The sequence below is a fragment of the Vespa velutina genome, chromosome 4, assembly GCF_912470025.1.
Source record: "Vespa velutina chromosome 4, iVesVel2.1, whole genome shotgun sequence".
NCBI lineage: Eukaryota > Metazoa > Arthropoda > Insecta > Hymenoptera > Vespidae > Vespa > Vespa velutina.
The window spans coordinates 3,503,674-3,516,173 of NC_062191.1; the positions used below are offsets into that span (position 1 = coordinate 3,503,674).

The 12,500-nt window shown below is 27.5% G+C and overlaps 1 protein-coding gene across 3 annotated transcripts in view; it reads right to left on the reverse strand.

Moving 5' to 3' along the window:
* Positions 1 to 8,900: 8,900 nt before the first annotated feature.
* LOC124948444 (inositol polyphosphate multikinase) overlaps positions 8,901 to 12,500 on the reverse strand; it is a 6,893-nt gene continuing 3,293 nt past the window's right edge. For 2 of the 3 annotated variants that reach the window (XM_047492070.1, XM_047492069.1), the window contains exons 3-5: positions 11,921 to 12,097; positions 10,791 to 11,051; positions 8,903 to 9,934 (exon numbers count right to left, since the gene is read on the reverse strand). In XM_047492070.1, coding sequence (XP_047348026.1) covers positions 9,165 to 9,934; positions 10,791 to 11,051; positions 11,921 to 12,097 — 1,208 coding nt within the window. In that variant the 3' untranslated portion in view covers positions 8,903 to 9,164. Of the gene's footprint in view, positions 9,935 to 10,790; positions 11,052 to 11,920; positions 12,098 to 12,248; positions 12,289 to 12,500 lie in introns of those variants that run through there. The other variant, XM_047492071.1, reaches the window with a different exon arrangement.

The following is a 12,500-nucleotide window of genomic DNA, read 5'->3' on the forward strand; positions in this document are numbered from 1 at the left end:
GGGATATACGAGAGGAGAATTAAAAAGGGATGTGAGGGGGGACAAAAAAGAAAAACCAAAATGAAAAAACGAGAAGGAAAACAAAAAAAAAGAAAGAAAAATAACAACAAGAACGATAGAGGAGAAGCATTTGAAAAGGGGAAAAAGAAAAGTTAGTAGTAAATAAAAGAAAAATAAATAAACAATTAAAATAAATTAATAAATTAATTCAAAAAAAAAAAAAAAAAAAAAAAAAAAAAAAAACAAACAAACCTTATTGTGTACTTAACGAGTTTCGTACCGGGGCATTCGTTTGATCATTAAAATACAAATTCGAAAATACGCGTTATTATTATTATTATTACATGCGCATATTCGAACGATTCTACAAATAAAAAAAAGGGATAATATATCGATACAATGATATACAAAAATAAATAATGTTCTTTTATTAAGTAAATACGATTTGCCGTGATTTTAATCTTTATATCTACGAGTATACTCACAAGACTGAATATATATCCCATGATACAGAATAGAGAGAGAGAGAGAGAGAGAGAGAGAGACAGAGAAAGAGAGAAAGAGACAGAAAAGAAAAAAAAAAAAGACAGAAAGGAAATACATAATTTCAGTCGTCGTGATAAAATCAAGGCAGACAGACAGACAAACGGGCGGAGAAACATACAGGAGGAGAAAGTGAGTGAGTGAATGAGAGAGAGAGAGAGAGAGAGAGAAGAAATTTTCTACACGTTAAAATACCGTCAATCGACCTCTCCCCGAACAAAATCATGAATTCTTTTACGAGAGGACACGAGAGAGTAAAAGAGAGAAAAAAAGATAGTGTCCAGAGGATGAAAACAAAAATGAGAAAAATAATGACGAAAGAAAAAGAGAAGAGAATAGAAGAAAAAAAAAAAAATAGCAAGGGTGAAATATCAAGATGGAGGACAAAGATGGAAATGACAAAAAAGAAAAAAAGAAGAAAAAAAGAACAAAGAAATGATAATTAAAAAAAGGACAAGGAAGAGTCTATATATAGTGCTATATTTATACACTATATATATATATATATATATATATATATATATATATATAAATGTATACTTTGATTTGAATTTTAAAGGAATTATACGAATAGTTGTAGAAAAATTATTGACGAATTCATTCGATCGTTATTAATCGTAATATCTTATAAAAAAAATGAAAAATTAGAGAGAAAGAGAGATATAGAGAGAGATAGAGAGAGAGAAAGAGAGGAGAAAACAGATAGAAAGAAAAAAGAGGGAAAACGGTATTAATACGTGAGAGTGAAAGAGAAAAAAAGAGAGAGAGAGAGAGAGAGAAAAGGAGAGAGAACAAACGCGTAGGCGCTAAGTAATATTAACCCCTTCACGTTCGGATGGCGCCACGCAGGAAGCAAACGATTTTGCTCATCAAGCCTTGGAAATCCGGACATTGCTACTTTATCGTGCTTAGAGATTAACACTGCGATTAAAGGAACTTCGTTGAGGTGTATTTTTAAGATATTTTTTGGTTTTCTTTTCTTTTTTTTTTTATTTTTATTTTTCATAGGTCATAAGTAAAAAGAAAATAATAACGATCAACAAATCGAGACGATTTGAATGAAAGGTCTAAAGTTGAAGGGAAGGATTGATGAGACGAATACTTTTCTTTTCTTTTTCTTTTTCTTTTTTTTTTTTTTTTTTTTTTTTTTTTTTGGTCTTTTTTCCAACCAATCCTGAGTCGAATGGTCGATATTTTTTTTTCAGATCGAGATTCATATTTTTTGCACTTCCTTTGAAATAATTGAGATTGATATTGATACGGAAAGTGGTCATTCGATACGACGTTAAATTGCATGGAATTAAAAAAAAAAAAAAAGAAAAAAAAATAAAAGATAAATAAATAGGAAAAAAATATATTAAAACAAATATTTGGAAGACGAGGAACATGAAATGCTCGTTTTGTAATAAGGATAACAAAAATGTTTCTCGATCGTTCTTTCATATTTATTTATTTATTTATTTTATTTATTTATAATTATTATTATTATTATTATTATTATTATTATTATTATTATTATTCTTTCTTTTTTTTTTTTATTGATGAGAGATAGAAGTACCTATCTTCTTCGTCCCGTTAGTTTTAAATTTTGACAAAAACAATATTAGAAAATAAAACGGTCAAACGAAGATATAAAAATAGAAAGGAAAATTTGAATACTACGGAAATTTGCAGAGAATTTAAACGAAAAAAATTTTCTTCCCGAAATGAAAACTTTTTCTAAATGAAAATAATACTTTCGAAAGTTTTAAAATTTCTTGTAAAAAAAGAAAAGAAAACAAAAAAAAGAAAAAAAAAGAAAAAAGAAAAAAGAAAAGGAGAAGAATGAGAAAATAGTGAGTGACAAAGAAAGAGAGAGAGAGAGAGAGAGAGAGAGAGAGAAGAAAAAGAAGAAATAGCTTTCGCTATTACGAATGAACGGATCAATCTCGTCGATCAGATCGAAATCACGTAAGAGACAAGATGCGTAATATAACTTAAATAAATCAACGAAAAAGAGAAAAAAAAAGAAATAAGAAGAAGAAGAAGAAGAAGACGAAGACGAAGACGAAGAAGAAGAAGAAGAAGAAGAAGAAGACATTAAATGGGACAAAGATACCGACGATTAGGAACAACGAACGACAACGACAAAGACAAAGACAACAACGAATACGAGTCGTTTCGTTTACGTTGACCTATGGAACTCTGCAGGTTTTAAAATTGAGAGGGGACAAGATTGAAAAGTTCACGCCATATAATATATCAGACGATAAAAAGTTTCGATCTCCTCCGATGTGTAATATTTTTTTTGTTTTGCATGAGCGAACGTATGTGCGTGCATGTATGTATGTATGTATGTATGTATGTATGTATGAAAGTGTGTATGTATGTATGTATGTATGTATGTATGATGTTTCTATAAAGAATTCGTGCGCGTGCGTGTACGTGCACACGTCAGTGTATCTACACAGTGCGTGCGTAATGGTAGATCCCAGTATGTGTGCGTATTGCGTGCGAGAGTTCTTCTTTTTTCTTATTTTTTTTTCTTTTTTTTCTTTTTTTTTTTTTTTTATTTTTTTTTATCTGTCCAAGGTTCGGCAATCGTGATCGACAATCGTGATCGACATAATTACGGGAGCGGAAAAAAGATCGATCGTTTCGATTGGACGGACGTCTACGTTCTTACGGCCTTGAGATGGTCCATTGGCTCGTGGGGAAAAGAGAAAAAAAAAAGAGAGAAAGAGAGAGAGAGAGAGAGAGAGAGAGAGAGAAAACAAAAAAAAGGAAAAAGAAAGACAGAAAATAAAAGGATACAAAATAACGCCTCGCTACGTCCGTTTTGTCATCGACGCGGTCTCGACCTTTTTTTTTCTCCTCTGTTTCTTTTTTTCTTTTTTTTTTTTTTTTTATTTATTTATTTATTTATTCACTAATTCTTTTTTTTCCTTTTTTCCGTTTTATTTTAATCCTTCGTCGTTCGTTTCTTTTTTCTTTTTTCTTTTTTCTTTTTTATTTATTTTTGATTTACAAGATCGGTCCTTTATTCTTTTTATTTCTTTTTTTTTTTTTTTGTAGTTTTCTCTCTCTCTCTCTCTCTCTCTCTCACTCTCGCTCTCGCTCTCGTTCTCGCATTCTCACGCTCTCTGTTGGTCCAATATCCCACAAAAAAAAAATTTGACGAAGATCGCACGAAACGATTATCTTCGAAAAATATGATCGAATTATTTTACGAGTGATTATTTTTTAAAGGGAAGAACGCTTTCTTTTTTAACATTCAATTACAATTTCGTCGGAAAAAGAAAAAGAAAAAGAAATTGACAGATGTCAACCCATAAGAATGAAAGCTTGCTAATTTATTGAAATTTCGCATATATATGTGTGTGTATGTGTGTTTGCGTGATATATTTGAGGATTGAAAACGAACTTGATATACGATATATATTATTGTCAAGAATAATTTCATCAAAGGAAAAAAAAAAAAGAAAAAATAAAAGGACAGAACATTAATAATAGTAAAAATAATAATAATAATAATAATAATAATAATAATAATAATAATAATAATAATGAAATACGAACGAAGTAAAAAAAAAACGTTTAAATATCGTACATGTCAGTACGTACGTATATACGTGTGTGTGTGTGTGTGTGTGTATATATAGAGTTGACCAAAAATTTGTAGATGATTTTTTAAAATCAATTAATCCTCTTCGAGGGTCTTTAGGCCAATTTTGATTATTTTTTGTGATTATAAAATAACAAATCTAAATAGCTTTTGGCCAATTTAAAAAATGTTGATCCACCCTGTATATACAATAGACGTATTTCTCGATGCCGAGATGTCTGATTAGAGAAAACCATAAAGATTAATCTTCTCGCCTTCGTCATTTTAAACGACTTCTTCTCCGAACTAGAAAATCACCGATGAACGACGTCATTTATTTTAAAAGTATAATACTTTTAATGGGGAGTAGCACGATACGCCTCGATTTCGCCTACGATTATTAGTCCTTTACGTCCGTTTCCTTTTTTAATCTTTTTACTTCTTTATCTTTTTTCTTTTTCTTCTTCCGTTCCTTTCTTCTTTCTCTTTTTTGTTTTTCCCTTTGAATTCTCCATGTTCTCATACGTTTTTTCTTTTTTTTTTTTTTTTCAAATTTACCATTAATGTAAATTACATTTTTCTATGAAAATTCTATAGAAAAAGTAATTCGTTTCACGTGCCCCGGCTATGTTCGCACGATTAAATTAAATCAAAAAGAAAAAAAAAGGAAAAAAAAAAAGAAAAAAAAAAAAGAAAAAGAGAAAAGGAAAAAAATCGTTATTATAAAATATGTATTTAAAAAATTCGAAAAAAAATTGGTAATATCAAAATTAAGAATACGTTATATCCAAAACAATAAACGTTAATACATAATAACGATTCTCATGAAAAATTTGATACTTTAATAATTACATAAGTTGCATGTGCATTGTGAATGTTCGAACATTAATATACTCGTGACAGTGTCTCTCTTCTTCTCTCTCTTTCTCTCTCTCTCTCTCTCTCTCTCTCTCTCTCTCTTTCTCTTTCTTTATCTATCTATCTCTCTCTCAACAATGTGTTAACACACTTTTAACTATGACGTAAATATATTCTTTTTATTCGTCTTCACGTAAGCAATTTATTTTAAAATTCGCAACACTACATATTTCCAATTAAGATTCTTTACGTTTTCCTTAATAAATTTTCTTGTTTGCATGTTTCTTCTTTATCTTTCGGTCAAATAAAGAAGTAAAAATATTAAACTTTTTATTTTCTTTTTTTTCTCTTTTTTTTTTATATATATATATATATATATTAACATTTAAGTAAAACTATCTTCGTTGTTCCAATGAACATGACAAAAATGATACGCACAAAAATAATTATGTAATTATATTCGTCAAATTTCAATTGAGACACCATAAATCAAGCATTTAACATATTTGGACATATCGAAAAGGATATAGTCGTAAGAACAATTCGAAGCTTTATCAAGCGTTTGGCTGTTTATCTGAGAATTATAAAAAAGAATCGAACGAAAAGAAAAAGAAGAGAAAAGAATAAAAAAAGAAGGAAAGAAAAAGAAAATCGTGTAGAGACGAAGAGAAAAAGGATATTTTTTCGTTCCTCTTTCCTCTTGCTAGGTGCTTCATTAAATGTATTGCTATTTATCTGTAGGATAAAAAAAGAAAAAGTGCGATTTTTGGTTTTCTTTTTTATTATTTTTGTTTTTTTTTTCTTTTTTTTTTGTTACTACGATAGAAAACAAAACAAAGATTTATTATTATTATTATTATTATTATTATTATTATTATTATTATTATTATTATTGTTATTGTTATTATTATTATTATTATTATTATTATTATTATTATTATTATTATTATTATTATTATTATTATTATTATTATTAGCAAAATTATTAGATTAAATTAGGGAAGAATATTCGAAACCCAAGAAACGCCAATCGCCATTTTGACTGTGATCCTCGGCGGCATATCGTATCACGTGATACCTATTATCGATTTTTAAAAGAAGACGAAAACGAAATCAACAAAAATGATAAAAATAAAAAAAAAAATAAATAAAAAGAATAATAAAAAAAAAAAAAAAAACAGAACGAAGCCCTTTTGACTGTTACGATGTTTCAGTTTTTTCTTCTTTCTTCTCGTAGGCGCATCAACGATAATGTAGGACATGATTAAGAGAAAAAAAAAAAAAGCGAAGAAACACACACAAAAAAAAACAAACAAACAAACAAATATACAAAAAAGATCGTTGTTATCATTTCTTCTTTTTTTGTTTTTCCATTTTGCCGAAACTTATAACGCCTATGTATGGTATATCAATCTTTATGAGTGCTTTTTCAACGTAAAGAACACTTATGAACATTGAGTATTATTATTTCTTAGTTTAATTATTGCAAGCTAGATTGTGTTATGTAGGAAATACCTATATATATATACATATACATATATATATATATATATATATATATATATATATATATATATAGAATTTGGTGCGCGCGCGAACTTGATTGTACGCGACGGATGCGTCTTTGTATGTAACGAAATGTGTCCATGAATGGAAAGTAAAAAAAAGTTAATTGTGTACGTAAAGCTTATGCATATAATACCGGCTGATTAGTTAGATTTCTTGTTTCATTGAAGCCCATTTATTTTTTTCTCCTTTTTTTTTGTATTATTATTTTTATTATTATTTTTTTTTTTATTATTATTATTATTATTATTATTTTTATTCTTATTCTTATTATTATTATTATTATTATTATTATTATTATTATTATTATTAAAATTGTTAGAAATACTCTTAGATGATCAACGTAATTTTTATGGTATTTATTATGTGATATAGCACTACTTACTATTAATATTACTATTAGTTTTATCAATACCATTATTATTAATTATTTTCATTATTATTATATTATATAATAATAATAATTATTGTTATTATTATTATTATTATTATTATTATTATTATTATTATTATTATTAATACTAGAGTTACTATTACTGCCGCTATCACTGCTACTGCTATTAATACCACCAACATCATTTTTAACGACTAACATATTATATAAACTTCCAAAAATTAATTTTTTCTAACGCCGTTGCAGTAAATATTTCTCAATGAGTTTTTCTTCTTGAAGATCGATGAACAAAAGATATTTCAAAATAATAAAAAAGAAATAAAAAAAAAAAAAAACAGAAGAATGAAATAAAATAAAAGATAAGAAAAAGAATGAGGAAAAAAAAGTAATAATAACGAAGAAAATAAATGTCCGCTTCACGATCGATGGTTCTCCCAATAATTATCTAACACACAAACCGATGCCGTTTGTACAGGGTGTCTCGAAAGTCATTATCTATCTCGAACGAATAGTGGGAATTTAAAGGAAAAAAAAAATAAAAAAAAAAACGTGGTCTAAGGACATGAATAAAGAATATATTTATATACATATGTACAAAGATATATTTAATTGGACAATTTATATAAATTACACAAAAATTCGTAATATCTCGATTTTAACTTGTATTTTTTCTTTCGTATTTTCTTTTCTTTTTTTTCTTTTCTTTTTCTTTTTTTTCCCTTTCTTTTTTCTTTTTCTCGTTTCTTCGTATACACTAATTTGCACTCGCGGAAGTATGTATGTACATATCTTTTTTGACAGCGTAGAATTTAAAAGCAGAGGAAAAAAGAAATAAAAAAATTAAGTCTACCAATGAGTCACTGAAATAGATAGTGACTTTCTGGTACACCCTGTATATGATAGAGATAAGCCATTGCGTGTATAATTTGAAAAAGATACGAAATATTCTTACTGTCTTCGATTGTTATTTCGAAATAAAGCAAGAATTGTTTATTACGTCCGAGCCAATGCTAATTAGTCCTCGGTTAATGAATTAGGAGAACTAAATGGATTTGGAATGAAAAAAAAAAAAAAGAAAAGAACGGAAATATCAAAACCAAAAAAAAAAAGAAAAGATAAAAAAAGAATTTTTCCAATTCGAAATTTACTCGAAAATTAATTGTACCGTCACTTTGTGTTGTTTATTTTGCTTTATTTTTCTTTTTTCTTTTTTTCTCGTTTTCTTTATTCCTTAGAAACTGCAAAAATTCAGAATTAAATTATCTTAAAAATAAATCGATCGATATCTAACAAGAAAAAACGAATGATTTATACTTATCACTCGCGCGTGCGACACGCGTGCCAAAAAGAAGGAGGGAGTGGGACGAAAGGAATGAAAAAAAAAAAAAAAAAAAAAAAAACATATTACATAAATAAAATAAAATAAAATAAAATAAAATAAAATAAAATAAATAAATAAATGATGAGGGAAAAAAAAATTACGAGTGAGAGAGAAAATGCGGCGAGCGATGTGCCACGTGACTACAGGCGATGATCGTAAGCAATCGATTATAAATATATAAATAAACAAAGTAAATCTATATATATATATATATATATATATAAATATATATATTATAAATATTATTATAAATGTTACGGCGAATTAAGCGAATTATTAATTATTATTGTCAGTTGATACGTCGCGCTCGAGTAAAGAGTTACTACGGAAAGGCGACAATGTAAAAACTGTTTACGAGTGAATGGTGAATAAAAAAAAAATAAATAAATAAATAAATAAATAAATAAAACAAAAAAAAAAAGAAAAATAACATTAATAATAATATAATGCGATAAGAGTTTTATCTTTATTTGTCAATGCTTTTTGACATACAGAACACATATGTACATATATGAGTCGTTTTTTTTCTCTTTATCTCTATCTCTATCTCTCTTTCTTTCTCTCTCTCTTTCTCTCTCTCTCTCTCTCTATCTATCTATCTATTTATTTATCTATTTATCTATTTATCTATTTATCTATCTATCTATCTATCTATCTATCTATCTATATTTCTCTTTCATTCTCTCATTTATATTATTCGAAAGAAAATAAATTCCAGTCTTTGATAGACCTTCGTTAAATCAAAAGGATCATCAGGTATGGTACAGTATATACATATATGTATATATATATATATATGTATATGTATATTTATACGTATATGGATCATTAATCGTCTCTTACGTGTCCAACGTCAAGGTATATCCTTCTTTCTGTATCAGAAAGGTCTCGAAAAGTTTGATCAAATTTTCAATACCCTCGAGATAATTGTGGTCCAAGCCTGCGGTCTCATTTGGTGCAGGAAATACGTGAGTGAAATCGATCATGTTCACCCTGACCCAATTTTGTTTGTCCTCGTAGGTACTGCTAAGTTCGTTCAAAAGTGCGACGTAATCCTCCTTCATATTGGCAATCTCCTGATCGAAATTATTAACATGGGAATGAGTACGACATAATTTGTCTATCTTCGAATCTGGACCATAGGAATCGCTTCTTTGCAATAACGATACTTCACGATACGTATTATCCCTTTCGAATGAATTAGAACAATCCTTAATACCAAATTGTAGGCTAACGCTACGTTTCAACAATCGCGTCCTTTCTAAAACCTTCCTACGAAGATCTTGAATATTCTGAGATGATTCCTTTGATGAAGAGGAACTACCCTTTTCCAAATTCTTGTCGTTCGTTCCGCTACTCGACAACGTCGAAGAAAATGACTTGGCACGTTGACAATTTATCGATGATTTTTTCTTATCGTCATTCCCAAAACGCTGATAATAACGTAATCTTCTGGCATCGTAAGCGATCAGTATTGAACTCGAATAAAAACGAAAGTTTTCTTGCTTACGAAATATAACGAGTATCTTCCAAAGTAGGGATAACAATTTGACGATCAATTGACGACATGCTGGCCTCTGCGGTGTCACGTTTAGAAAGATCTTCAATGCTTAAAGAAATATCGATTATTTTTTTCTTTTGTCTTTTTTCTTTTTCCATTCTTTTCTCTTTTTTTATTTTTTCTTTTTTCTTTTTCTTTTTCTTTTTCTTTTTTTTTCCCCTGTAACGATCAACCACGAAAAACTATAAAAAAGTATCTAAATCCAGATGCAAACAGACATTATTTGCACGTACGTATGTATTTAGATACTATACGTGCCTCTCATAAAGACTGATATAATATATAATACTTTCGAAAGCATTCTCAAAGTGAGATAACACGTTCACATATGCATAGACAGGTATGTAAAACTAAATTATACGTTGAAATTTAATTCATAACTTATGCATTATGTTACAAGGGTTTAGCCGAAAGTTCCTAAAAACCTCTCTAGTTTTACGATTTGAAAAACAAAAAAAAATGAGAAAAAAAGAAAAATAAAGGAACGAATATATTAGCCTAAAAAAGAAAAAAAGAAAAGAAAAAAAAAAAGAAAAATAAAAAGAACACAAATCCGGAAGAAAGAGTAAACCGATTGTTATATTCGCTTAGGGAACTTTTGCTTTTAAACTCATACAATAATACATTTCATTTAATTCGAGCTAAATCATCGATCAAGTATTTATTATTAGTAAGACGGAAAAGGAGAAAAAGAAAAAGAAGGAGAAAAAAAAATGTTATTTTTTCGTATTCGAAAATCGATACCGAGAATACTTTCGAGATCATATCTAAATGATTTTAGATTAAAATATTTTAGACATTAATTGTATCCAGATAGATTATGAGACGTTATCGCGATCTGAAATCCCTCCCGTCTCCCTCCCCCGTCCCTCTCCTTGGATCTTATAAAACATCTCGTCAATACCTTCGACTACCGCTTGGGGAGTAAGTGTCTTGCCATAATTCTTGTCAAACTTCTTAAGCTCGCCACCCGAGAGACAATACACTTGAAAACCGGTAATGCAAAAGCCATAAGCTTCCTTCGATTGGGCGTATTTCTTTTCCTCGCTTATCCTCTTTTCTTCGCTGGCCAATGGATCCCACGTACGTTTGCCAATTTTTACATCCATCACGCATGGTTCGGCCATGCCCTCTGTTATATCTTGAAGCACGACGAATTTTACATCTGTTGGAGGAACAAAAAAAAAAAAAAAAAAAAGAAAAAAAGAAAGAAAGAAATGAAGGAAAATTGGCAAGAGAAAATGGAACGACGATAAATTTATTATATAACATGTATGTATATATATAATGTGTATGTATGTATCTATGTATATATATATATATATATATATATATATATGTACTCTATTTTCAAAGATATAATATATACATATACAGGTAAGTATATGTTATATTTGTATTATTAAAAAAATATATACATATATATTATTATTATTATTATTATTATTATTATTATTATTATTATTATTATTATTATTATTATTATATATTAATATAATAAATATACAATACATTAATATAATATATACATATATACATATATATATATATATATATATATATATATATATATATAAAATCTTTGAAACGAAAAAAACAAATATATTATACAGGTATAGATCAGTATATGTATATTATATATATATATATATATATATATATATATATATATATATTATATAATAAAATGTTAATTATGCTAATATAATGATATAAATTGATTTTTATTTAAATGTGATTGTTCATTTAATAATTGATGATACCTATCCGTTTCTTCATATGACTATTTTATGTATGTGTGTGTGTGTGTGTGTGTGTGTGTGTACATTCATTATTTATAATATATAATAAAATATATATATATATATATATATATTTTATTATATAAATATATTCATTTATTTATTCATTTTTATATCGGTTTTGATTTTTTTTTTGTATTCTAATTTTTATTAAATAATAATAATAAAAAAAAAATAAAAAAGAAATAGGAAAAAAGAGAGAAATAAATAATTTTAATCTTTTATTACGTACTTTTGTCAGAGTATAATATCTCGGTCGTACCGAAATATTTTGGCACATAATTTTTCAATTCCAAGATAGTCTCGTCGCAAGAATTTTGCAAGTTCTCATAGAAAGATATTTCTCTCTCACCGAGATGAGGCTTCGTGATGGGCTTTAATACTCTTCCCAATGGTGCTCTCAACATACCTGCAAAAATGTTTAGATAGTTTTATGACGAGAGACAACGATTACATAAAGTTCCAATTGAAAAACAAGTGTGTTAATTATGATAACGCGATGGTATAAATTGATTCTTATTTAAATGCAATTCTTTTATTTAATAATTGAAAATAAATACCTATCCTTTCCTTCGTACGAATCATTTTCTTTTCTTTTTCTTTTTCTTTTTTTTTTTTCTTTTTTCTTCTTTAATTTTCTTTTTTTCTTTTTTTTACTTCATCGCTCGCTCGCTCGCTCGGTCAATCGTTCAAAATTAAATTAACTAAAAAGAATAACTTAACGAATGAGAGATAGTCGATTTATTGAAAATAAGAATAAAATAATTTTTATCTTATATTATATAAAAGTAACAATTATTACCTTTCTTTCG